A 12,926-nucleotide genomic window follows, 5' to 3' on the forward strand; every position below is an offset into this window, starting at 1 on the left:
AGGCCCTGTCCTGGCTCCCAGAGGCGACTTCTCCAGCAGTTCACCACCGCTGGCTGTGCGCGCTGGCCCGGTGGAGAAAGTGGGAAGGGTGACTCGAGAGGATGGACCTTGTCTGTGCTGGGACCACTGGTGCAGCCACCTGCCCCCGGCCTCCCCGGCCCCGTGGAGCTGCGTGAGCGCCTGGCCACCCAGTCTTGCCGGGCCTCTCGCATCCCCCGGGGCCGAGGGAAACCTCCGTTTGCTAGCCCTGCTTCTGAGGGCCTGCCACCCTAGAAACCAGGGGGCGGGGGGGGCTCGCCGGTCTCCAGAAGCGAGCTGGAGCTGCAGGCAGGGCTGTGCTCCGGCAACGTGGCAGGGAAACCGAAAAAGGAGGCGATGAGGGAGCCGCACGGAAGGCAGGAGCCTTGCTCCTCGTCCCCCGCGGGAGGAGGGAGGGACTTTCGGAGCTGCGGGAGGAGGGAGAAGGGGTTGAAATAGCGGCTTCTTTTAAACCCCCGCTGCCCTCCGCCGCCTCTCCCCCGAAGGAGCTGGTGCAGGGGAGGCGGGGTGGGTGCGGGGCCGCGCGCACCGGCAGCCATGCGGCCGCTCGCCGCCCTCCCCCGGGGCGCGGGGCGCGGCGGGGCGCGGCGGGGCGCGGGCTGACGGCCGCGCTGAGGGGCCCGGGGCCCCGGGCGGGATGCGCGCGGGGCTGGGCTGGGCGGCAGGTGGTCGGAGCCGCGCAGTCCTGCCCCCCGACGTGGAGATGCGCGGCAGGCGAGGCCGGGAGCTCCGCGCCTAGACGGCCGCCACCATGCGGTCCCTGCAGCCCCTGCCCCTGCTCGCCGTGCACGGCCTCCTGCAGCTCGTAAGTCCGCGCCGGGGCCGGGCGGGCGGGCGGCTGAGGGAGCGGGGCGCGCGGCTCCAGGCTGGCGCGGGGCAACTTTCCTCACGAGCCGCGCCGGGCGAGCTGTCGGCGCGGGGGGCCGGCTTCGCCTCCCGACTTCGGCGGGCTTTGCTCCGAGTTGCCGAGCGCGGCTGCGGGCTGAATGCCCCCGGGGCTGGGGCGCCTCGAGCCCCGCGCACCGCGCGGAACATAGACACCTATTTTCATGTTTTGAAGCTCTTGTGGTGCTTTAAATGACCGTGATGCAGGGGTGGAGTTTGTTGCTAGAGTCGGCACGGGGCTTTCTGTAAGTTGGGTGTGTGTTTGCGTTTTAACCGGGGGGCAGAAATAGACACCTGTGTGGAGGACAGTCCGGTCCCCGCTACAGCAAGCGGAGCAGGGCGTGGAGGGGACTTCGGTATCAAATGTGACAGGACAAAGGATGGATTCAAGCAGGGCGCACTCTGCGTGCGGGATGTCTAGAACATAGAAATTTAAAAAAAAAAAATGAACCATGCTCTTGGGACATGAATGGTAGGAAATCAACAACCTGCTTTTTTCAGGCTAGGGAGGTAAGAGAAACAGAAAACGGTTGACAGGAGTTCGCCAGCCTTACCTAGCCTCGTGTTATGCTAATTGCATCCCCAAACGCTGCCTTTTCAGGAGCTGCTCCGTAATTCTCCCTCGTTCATGCTCCAGAAGTTCTGCTTCTCCTCCTCAGCTGCCTTGGATCTGCAAGTTTGTCACTGCAGTCAATAGGGAATGTGTAATAAACCTTGAAGGGATTAAACACCCTCCTTAAGAACTGGATTCTAGTATTACAGCAGGAGTTGATTGATTAGTTTTTGAGGAAGCTTATGTCAAATTCTAATCCGTTTTTGGATTGTGCTCGTCTTGTAATGTTTTTTTGCTCCAGCACTTTATCATAGCAATGAAGCACGGAGCTGCAGCCCTGCGATAAGGCACACATTTCTTTCACACTGCTCTCCTTTTGGACAATAAAAGGCTGTTTACATTCTTCACATTCTTACAGCACAGTTTCCAGCTAAACAACACACAGGGGTTAGGGATGTGAATGGAAAGCAGTAAATGGATTACAAAGTTGCTGAGCTGGAGAGAAGTAAATTGAAACACTTCCCTCCGCACAGCTCACCATGCCCTTTTCTTTTTCGTCTTCTTTTATTTTAAACCAAATATCAAAGAAAGTGATTAAACCTTATCCCAGCAGACAGCATTTGTGTTGCACATGATTATGGACGTTGTTGCAAACTTATTTGCTGCGTTCTTACAATGGTTTGTGTGAAGGCTCATCACTCTGAGAGAATCAAAAGGTGCTTTCTTTGATGTTACTGAAATCTTACTCAGTTAATACCTATTCTCAGATGATATAACCCATATAACTGGGGGGTGGGGTTCATTTTTCTGTTTTTTTTATTTACATCCTAAGCAAGTGACGTTTTAGAGGCACTTGGCCCTATAGTGTTTACTAAAAACTTACTAAGAACCTAAATCAGAACAAAATGAGGCTGTCTTTGATTTTTAAGCATAATTTAAGGGCGTGCTTTAAACTGAATACATTGTGGAGATATATAAAAAATAACTGTGCCAATACATTTTTCCGTGCTACTTATACCGCCACGTACCTTTAACCTTTGTATTCAGTTACTGTGAATAACTAAGCTAACCATAACTAAGCTACAGTTTCTTATGAACAGAATCCCAAACTGGCATTTGTAAACGTTTGGTTTCCATGGCCATGTATAGAATAGGTGTCCCTGTGCTACTGTTTGGCTTGGTGGTCAATTTTCCAATGACTAATAGCTTCTTGGAATCTAATTAGGACAGTATTAACAAGCTGGTGGTAGTTGTATTTTATTAGGTCTTACCTCTCTTTTGAAAACTAAAGATCAGCATAAAAATACTAATACTACACAAGAGGTTCAATCTTACAGCTCACGCAGAAAAATACAATTTTTAGAGTTACAATATAACAAAATGCTTCTAAGAAATTCTGTATAATCAGCAAACCTTTGTCATTAACTAGGTAATTTTCATTTTTAAAGGGAACAGAGGTGCTAGAATGCAAGAAGATTATAGTACCAGTGAGAATGCCAGATTCTTAAGGAAGTTTAAACTCCTTTCAAACCAGCTCCAATTCAAAGTTGATATTTGTTTTACTAAGACAAGTAGATGCGGGTGTATGTTATGCATACACATGCCTTATGTGCAAATATTAGGGGAACTTTACAGCTTGGAGAAACACTAGTGATTCTGACAGGTTTCACATTCCACTTGGTTAAATAGTGCTAGGCAGATATTTGTGCGCCATATCCATTTGTTTACAGTATGTATGAGTTGCGCTTCTAATACTTTGCTGTATTTTTCTTTACTAATATCAGGGTGCGTAGATTTATCTGCACATACCTACTTCCTGCATTACTCTGTATATTCAAGTATGTTAAATAAAAGAATGCACGCCACTGTATAAGATTACTAAATTTGCTAACTCATTACTCTTTGAATTTATAAATCAGTTTACTCTGTACCACGCCAGTCAATATACATCAAAACGATAATTTGCTATGTGCAATCAATACTCATCTGGGCAGTTATTGGATAAATAGCAACAAGGCAAAAAAAAGCGCTACTACAGATTATGGCTAATACTTACTTTTGGCTTATGTTGAGTATTATGTCAGTTAGATGCTGAATTGTGAAGTAATTTTTCAGTGCCACGTTAATTATATTTTTATGGAAAATGGAATTGTACATACTGAAAGTGGAAAAGACCTCATGTATTAGGGTTATCTAGCCTATCCTTTGTCATCACTGAATTGTTTCCTAAGTACATATGCCAAAATTTTTTAATTCAGGGTTTTAAGTGATGGAGTTTCCACATTGCATGTGAGATATTATTTTTCATTCTAGCAAATCTTGCTGCTGGGAAGTTTTCCTGAAATTCAGCATATTTTTTCTAAACTTCATAACATTTCATTATATTCCCCCACTTATATTTGCTGCTTAAAAATGTGTATTTATTTCACAGTATTTGCATAAGTCCCTAAGTTAAAATGCATTGAAAATCAGAAAGAAAAGAAAATCAACCACAAAGGAACGTATGCTGCTTTTGAACCAAAGTCTGATATTTTTTCTTTATCCCTGTAGAAATGGGAGAGTACTTACACTTCATTTCATTGTTTTACATTTATAGACAAATAAAAGTAAAAGGTAACTTAGTTTTTTTTCCCCTGAAGCCTTCCAGAGTAATAGTTTTAAAAGAATTATAGCAGCACTTGTTAGTCCCAATAGTTAAACTTGTGTCAGCATTACTATTTAAAAAAATAATAATTTCTAACCTAGCCATAAACATTATCATTTGGAAAACCATTACCAGGCCTCGTGTACACCTAAACGGGAATAACTTTACAGAAAATTTAAAGCAGTTAAGTAACTTTTAAGGTGTATTTGAGGAAGGACAAGTGATTATTTATTTAGGAACATCTAGTAGGACTAGGTAACAAAGCTTTCGTTTAGATAAACTCAGAAAGAAAGTTAGGTCATTTATGTTTATAGATTAATACTTCGGATTTAACGTTAAGAACATCAGTAGAATCCTCTAGTGTCACAAGACTCCCCACAAACACAAATGTCTTGAAAGCTAGAACAGTCCAAGTTAAGTCTGCAATTAAAATTTGTATTTGGGCAGTATGGAAATGCAGAGCCAAGATCCCTGAGACAATTTTCCGTCTCCCATATCTCTGTTAACCTGTGTCTCTTCTGCATAAATTAATGTGCACCTGAGTGTCATGTCAAAAACCATATTTACGTGCAGTAAAATTAGGCTGCTGCACATTAAGCATCACTAAAAGAGCATGTGCCTTTGCTGCTTCACATTAGAGGAACCTAATGCACATTTATTTAGTACTTTACATTAGAAGTACTAAATTTAATGTGCAGTAGCAAAAGTGCATTAATGAACATGTAGACATGTCCACTGAGTTCTAAATGTTACCTAAATTCAGATGTTCTAGCCTTGTGAAAGAGATGCATCGTATAATTTACATTGAACAGATACATACCTATGGAACAGGAAGGTTGTAGAATCTTTAAAAAAATGAAATAGGTGGCTAATAGAGTGGTACCGAAGCAACATATTCTAATTTGATGCCTATGCCTAATCCATTAGATCAAAATGCACTGCTTGCTTTCCTAAGCAAGCCATGCAACCTCTGTGCATCTTAATGTTTGCCTTGCTTTGTAAAGTGCTTTGAGATCTACACACAAAAATGTGCTAAAAGTTTTATTAACTAATAACCTAAATTGAGGAAGGAGAACCTGAAGTACAGTTAAAGTGAAAGAGTCTGTTTTTCAGAAGTGACTTGGGCACATAACCTGCCTAGGCCCTTCCGACATCTAACTAGAAACCTGTCATTAGAAACTAAATAGCTTTGAGAATCTGGTCCTTGGCATCGCTACTGACTTCTTCCCAAGTTACACAAGTGCTTTTGAAAAATGTACCCTAAATGCATAGCAGAGGTTTGGCAGTAAGAACTGTTGTGGTCTAGTGGAATGGATATGAACCTAGTATTCCCAAAACTACTTTTTTTATTCATGCATGATTCTGCATAATAATGTATAATCCTTCATACATAATAATGAAAATCTGATGCATATACGTCTTTAAAGGGTCCAGATACCCATAGGTACTGAATGTAAGCCCTTAAAAACTCTAATTAAGGTCATATGTGTACCAGCTGAATAACAAGCTTTTGTAAAGCATACATGCTGAGAAGATAACTAACCTTTCTTGTTCAGCCATTTAAGTCCATCAGGTCAATAAAAATTGCCTGTGTGTAAATATGTAGATTTTTATATTCAAGAATTATTTGGATGTTGCTGGTCAATAAACCACATTTTACATGTCTATAAATCTGTTTTCACATCAGCCGTATTTTAAAAGCCCATATATTTACCACAAAAGGTAAGGCTAAGGACTGAATTCTTGAGCACTGACATGAGAGATATTTCTGCTTTTTCCCAATGTAAGCTAGTTGATAGTTAACAACAAAAAGAGATTTTTACAAAAAAGATACATGCCATGCATTTAGATTAAAAGAGAACTGTATGTGCACGTCTCTTTCTTTTTTCCTTCCTAAAACTTGTTTTGCTATGAAGCAAAAGAGTTTACCTGGGATCAATATATGAGGAGCTGAGAAAAAAAGAAAAGTGTGAAAGCTCTCATGCTGACCTGGCCAGGAGCAATTAAAGCTTAGTTTAACTTTGAGACAAGTTAATTTCCTCATCCTTTTTCTCTCCTTACTCCGATGCCAGAGTAGCCTATTTATATTTTGAAATACTTCTAAAATGTCTGTATTATTCCCTCTGTCATCTTTACATTTAATTTCCAGTTATTGAGTCCAGTTGTTTAATATAACATAAAATATCTTTAGGGAATTTATGGACTCATGCCAGTTAAAAAAGAAAAGTTACCAACATGGTCTGTGTTTTCGCTAGTACAGTATTGCTTTCTACAGTATATTTTCCATTACTTTGTCTACTCTAGGATTAAATAACTCAAGAAATACAATGCCAGCCATATTTCTTAGAAAACCTTGTTCCACATATTAACAAAGGCTATATTTGCAAGTTTTCCCTGATAGTCAGCCTAAATCCTGATCTCCAGCCACTTTCTTCTAATTTCATCCCCTGACCGTTGTTTTACTCTAGATCAGGGATGGCCAACCTGTGGCACAGGGGCCAGAACCGGCGTAGGCAGCCTCTGTGTGTGGTGCATGGCAGATTATGGCAGCATTTCCCAACCGGTGTGCTGTGGCATTTGGGGCTGGAGCCACGCCCCCAACCTGCTGCTGCTGTGGACACAGACAGATGGGGAGCATGGCTCCAGCCAGGCAGGGGGCATGGCTCCAGCCCAAAACGCAGTCCGGCTGGCCGTGCACCACCACTCCCCATCGATGTCCAACTGGCCTCATGCCACCTTTCCCCTCCCCCTCCCCCCCGGTCAGTGTCTGACTGGCCACGTGCCACTCCTCCCCTCTCCCCACCTCCCCCGCCCCCCCACTCTGCGTCCGGTGTGCGGCCGTGCTTTTTTCTTTAGGTAAGTATGCCCTGGGGCGAAAAAGGTTGGTAAATGCTGGATTAGGGAGGGGACATGCAGCACAATGGCAGATAGGGCAGGGGGCAGAAAGCAAAGAATCACATCAGACAGGGAGCAGAAAGCTACTGCTTAGTTAGGGAGCACAGGGTAGCAAGCAGAGCAGCAGATCAGATAAGGGATTGGCGTGGCACTCAAGAAGGGAGGGTATGGGACTAATTTGTAACACGCCTGCAAAAAAGTTTGGTTCCCACTGCCCTAGAACATTCAAACAATGTATCACTGTGTTTGGTATTTACTGCAAATTCTTTTACTATTTAGTTTATAGTAATACCCTATAGGAAGTGGCTACATGACTGCCTGCTGTTGTTGCTGGCATACACACCTGAGCATGCCCCATCTACCCGCTTCTACTCACCCATGCCAAACCCTACCATGAAAGTTTAAAACAGAGATCTTGACAATAGCCACAGAGGAGTGTGAGAAGAAATATAGCAGACACTTGATACAGACACCCCTAAAATGTGCTGAGATCTCTGTGAGACTAAAAAGACAGTCCCTTTCTCAAAGAGCCTATGATTAAATGTCCCAAGACCTGAACCCTGTAAAGAAGTGCATTTGGCCAGATGCTATAGCTAAGTACAGATATTCAAGAAGTCTGAGCCTGAATTGATTCAATCTTTGCAGGCTAGTCTAACCTGTGTGGCTTGAACTGATTTGCAAGTGAATAGACATTCACTTTTGATTCTGGAAATGCAGGCACATGCCTGCAGTGGCTCAGTATAGAAGCCAGGGGGTGCTCGAGCAGCCCTCCCTTCCTTTTCAGCAGCAGCTGTAAGGCTGGAGGGAAGCTGACCGGGGGGGCGTGGGCAGGCCCCGGCAGGCTTCTGAGTATGATTAGGGAGGGGTTTAAAGCCCTACCCTGGCTTGCAGGGACTCCAGCCAGGGTGTGTGTCTGGAGGGGGAAGGGGGAGCAGCCCCTTGCAGGCTTGCCACCAATGAGGGGTGGGGGCATGACCAGACACCAGCCCAGGCAGTGCGTCAGGTAAAGGGGGGCTGGGGGAGGAATTATACTCCTCAGTCTCCTCTCTTTCCCACCAGCACAGGGACCCTAGCCATGGCCTGCCTGGCTTTCTGCCATGCCAGCAGCTCATGCAGTGGGAGACGTGGCCAGAGTCAGCCTGGGTATCACCTTACTGCTCCCTAATCCCCTCTCCCGTCTCGCAGGGGATCGTTCAGGAATTACCCATCTGCCAATGACACGTTATCAACACGTTGGATTGCCTGGCACTTGCTGGCTCCCTGGGACGGGAGCTGGGAGAGGTTTGTTGGGAGATGAGGATGACTCTGTGCCCTGGGGGTCTGCTCCAAACAGATCCCTTTGCTGCTTGGGCAGCTGCTTGTGTTTACCAGCTTTGTTCATGCAGCCAGGAGACTTGGGGCTGGTAGGGGCCAGTGCTGGCTCACTGTGAGCAGGACTGGTAGGGGCCAGTGCTGCCTGCTCACAGTGAGCCGACACTGGCCCCTACCAGTTAGCAGGCAGCTCTGGCTCCTACCAGCCCCAGATCTCCTGGCTACACAAAGTTGGCACAGACAAGCAGCTGCCCGAACAGCAAAGGGATCTGTTTGGAGAAGAACCCCATGGCACGGAGTCACCCTTGTGTCCCAACAGGCACTCCCAGCTTCCATCCCAGGGAGCCAGCAAGCGCTAAGCAATGCAACATGCTCATAGTGCACCATCAGCAGATGGGTAATTCCTGAATGACCCCCTGTGAAACAGGAGAGGAAATTAGGGAGCAGTAATGAAGTGTTCCCTGGGCTGGCTCTGGCCACGCCCCCTGCCAAGTGAGCAGCCAGTGGGGCAGAAAGCTGGGCAGACCCTGGCTGGGGTCCCCATGCTGGTGGGAGCGAGGGGAGATGGGGGAGTTAATTCCCCACTTCCCTCCCTTTGCATGAGGCTGCTGCCCGGGCTGGCACTGGCCACACCCCAGCTGCACAACCAGAGAGCAGGGGGGAAAGCCGGGCGGACGCGGCCTGTGGTTCCAGACGGGTGGGAGAAGGGAAACAGGTGGGTTTTATCCTTCTCCCTCCACCTAAGCCTGTTGGCCCATGCCTGCCACCCCCTCTACTTCAGCAGGGAAAACTCTGGCAGGGGCTGCTCTGCCCCTATCATGCAGACCAGGCTGTGCTAGTTGGGCTTCCCATCCCCATCACTGGTCATGCCAGGGAGCGGAGGAGTGGGACCAGTCCTGCCCTGCTGTAGCGACAGCATAGACCAGCCTAGGGCTGGGCATGCTGGAGGACTCTGATTTAACTTGAACCAGACAGGGGTCTGGACAGACTGGTTTGTCCTAAAATCAGTTAAGTCTGATACTATATTCAACCAGGTTTATCTTAAACGAGTTCCAGCCATTTTGAAACCAGTTTATGTGCACTGAACTTCTTTTCTGTTACAGGTTTAAACCAGTTTCTCATCACTTAAACCAGTTTATGTGTAACTTCTGTTCCTAGCCCATGTCTACATGGAGCCAGCTGATGTAAACGTAGAGCTTTTGGCAGGATTGAAACTTATAAGGCAAGAAAACAAATGAAGAGTAGAAGAAAAAGCGAAAACAAGAAAACCTTGCTTATGGATGCACAGTTAAGGCTAAGGAGTTTTGCACTAAAAGGAAGGCTTTAAGGACTTGTTATGTCTAGAGTACATTCTATTTTTCCCAGCATTATAATGCTTACTGTTTGAGTTAAGGGTTTACTTTCTATTAATTTAGGAGTAAATCAGTTAATTAGTTTGACTTAAATTAAAAACCTCTCAAAATACATTTTATCACCTGATCATCATCACAAATTGTTCTTAATAGCAGATGTCACTTATAGCAATTTGAGAAATCCAGTGAGAAGGCAAAAGGAAAAAAAAATAACAGGGATATCTCTAAAATCAGCTTTATCCAGTTTGGGACCATGGACACCAAACTCCCGAGTCATAGTAATTGTGCCATTACATGGCAAAGCATGTAAATTCTGCATTTCTATACTAAACATATTTGGATTTCATTGACCTTTATAAATTCAGGAAATTTAGCATTCAGTATTAATGTTTGATTTGGAGATGTCTTCCAATTTGTTTTATTTTAAATTACTGATATGTGATAGTTTGATGCATCTGTTGTCTGGAAATTTAAACACATGGCTGGACATTTGTTAGGCTTGCGTATTTTTTATTTTGTTTCTATAATTGCTTTATCATTATAAATATTTAGTTTTTGGGAGAAGCTGAGTACAGTCAGTGTCGAACTGAGGGAAAGGAAGGCTGGGGGAGAGTGGGGGGAAAAGGGCTGGGTCTAGTCCCCGAGATGTGTTCCTCCTGTTTGGTGGGGAGAAAACAGGAGTAAGGGATCTAGAGTCCCTATCTAGCCTCAGTCATAAAAAGGTGCAAGGGCTAGAATGCAAAGAATTTGGGGATTCCCATAGTGTTATGGATACTGCTTCTGTTTATCCCTTGGGGGAGCAGTCAGTAGGCTTAACAGTCCAGGTGTGTCCCTCTGGGTTTGGGTTAGGGTGGACAGAGAGTAATGAAAGCTCTTATCTTTCCTCTGCACATTTGGCTGTGAAAGGCTGCAGAAGGCTGCATTCTTAAAGGTGAAAGATTCCCTACAATTGGGGAATTTACATTCTTCCTCTCTCGATGGCTGTTAGTGATCCCCATGTGGAACAGAGGGGAAGATTGTTGCCTACACGGCAGGAGACTTCTGATTTATCCCCTGTGCTTTAGATGTGGCTGCCAGTAGTGGCCGTGTATAGATGAAATGAGGAGCATGTGTGCACAACACTTTAAAGAGGGTAAATGCTTTTGCACTGTTTTAATGATGTCAGTGTTTGCATGCCTCGGCAATGTATTCTGCATTAATTCCAGCCACTCTGGGAAATTCGGTGGCATAATGTGCTTTAAATGACTCAGGATGCAGCTTCTATAGCCACGGAGTAAAGCACTAAGCTCCATGCAGCTCCGTGGCTCTGCAGGAAGCCCTGCAGGCAGCCTGGCAGCAGCCCGTGAAGGCAGGCTGTGCCCCAGAAAAGTGGCAAGCCTGATCTTTTTTTCTTTTTCCCCCTGCCCTGGAGTCTGCCTGCCTACCTGAGCTGCACAGGGGCCTGGTGCTTCCCTGCACGGCTGAAGTGCTTTCCGGGACCCCCTGAGCTGGGTGCCTGCTGGTGGGTGAGGGTGCTGCCACTGCCACAGAGGGAAGCACCAGCCCCCGAACTGCTCCACCCACCAGCAGCTTGCTCTCCCCTCCCCCCCACTGGAGAAGCAGGTAAGTTGGCTGCTAAGTCGGTCCTAAACTGAAGCGGTGTTTTTTAAAAACCTCACCACTTCAATTTAGGGCTCTTGTTTCATATACACATGCCCAGTAAGAGCAAAAGTTAGGTTCCTTCTTTATTGCCAATACTGTGGCGAGGTAAAGACCTTACTTTTATCAGTATAAGTGATTAGAAACTGGTCTATACCCATTACAGAACAGAAGTTTTGAATGTAAAATTTTCCCAAATCGAATTTTCTTCCTAACTCAAGCAATTATCTGCCTACCAGTAAAGGCAGAAGTCCTGTCAGCACACAGTGGGAATCTGTGCCTTGTGACATAAATATTTTAACTAATATTTTTTCTGTTTATTATATACCTCGTTTGAGTCAAGGTATCTTTGGAGTCCCCCGGGCCACAGCCACCTCTAGGAGCCTCAACATAAAAGAGCATACAGACTCAGGATTGATTATCTTTCATCTTCCCCTTTGGCAGACTAGAGCAGAATGCTGTACAGCTCATCCACTCTTCCCATCGGAAGAACAGGATAGTGGAACATTGCCAAGGGGGAGGTTCACTTCCCTACTGAGTATACAACTGTGTATGTAGGGAGACAATCAAAGCCAATGACACTGCACCATTCCAAGTATAGCAGTTGTCCCTTCACTAATACACTGCTCTTTAATAATACCTGTTGCTTCTTCAGCCACTTCTAGTTCATTTGATACTGTCTATGTACATTTTAATTAACATTTCTAGTAGGATTTAAAATTAGATAGCCTTGTGATACGCTTTCCAAAACTAAGTTCTATTATGCACTAAAGAATAATAAATAGTTTGATATTTACTGTATTCAAAGACAAAAATAAATAGGTTTGAATAGAGCTAAAGTTGAATAGAGCTAAATTTTAAGTAAAAACCATTAATATCAGAACCACTTATTTAGAAATCCAGAAAAATCAGAGTTAAGGTACCACTGAAAATAAATCCAAACTTGTCATGCATGGAAATGCACATGTGGGGAACTAACAGCCTTAAATCTCCCCTGAAGTAACACCAGGAGGGGAAAATGTGGGGAACACAGCGTGAATGCCTTTAAAATTTCTTTTAACCCAATCTTGGACCAACTTCTTTACTGCCTTCTCATAGCATATACTAGAGAGCAAAGCTTACATTATTTGAATGCATTTTCTTACCTCAACATGCTTAATTTCATTTAAATGTAACCTTAAGTGTGAATGTCTGCAGCTTCTAATATTTGATAATATTATTGATGTCCTTTTTGGAGTTATAATATTTCTTCTTTCACTATTCAAATATTATACATGATCACTTAATAAACAAAGACAGTGGTGCCATATGATATTACTAATGAGCTGAAGGTATTAAATATCATCCCTAAGACTTTTTTTTTTCTTTTAAGGCTGGGTATACCCATATACCATAGCAGCACAGCTGCAGAAAAGTAGTGGTGAATTTGGCCTTTAATTTGTATTTTAATTTGTGGCTTAAAGGTCTGTATTTTCTAGAGAAAAGGTACTAATTGATTGAGCTATTTCTGTACAATGGCACCAAACACAAGTTGTCTGAGCTGTTGACCTGGCTCTGTCAGTAGCTTAAGTGGCATCACATAGTCAGCTCAACACTTACTAAGTATAGC

The 12,926-nt window shown here is 44.8% G+C and overlaps 1 protein-coding gene across 1 annotated transcript in view; it reads left to right on the forward strand.

The window, feature by feature from the left end:
- Positions 1-390: 390 nt before the first annotated feature.
- Positions 391-12,926, forward strand: part of NXPH2 (neurexophilin 2) — a 69,854-nt gene continuing 57,318 nt past the window's right edge. Inside the window, exon 1 of the mRNA XM_090045833.1 lies at positions 391-844. Coding sequence (XP_089901959.1) covers positions 791-844 — 54 coding nt within the window. The 5' untranslated portion in view covers positions 391-790. The remainder of the gene's footprint in view (positions 845-12,926) is intronic.

Source organism: Crocodylus siamensis, chromosome 4 (genome assembly GCF_052110815.1).
Source record: "Crocodylus siamensis isolate JL-2025a chromosome 4, ASM5211081v1, whole genome shotgun sequence".
NCBI lineage: Eukaryota > Metazoa > Chordata > Crocodylia > Crocodylidae > Crocodylus > Crocodylus siamensis.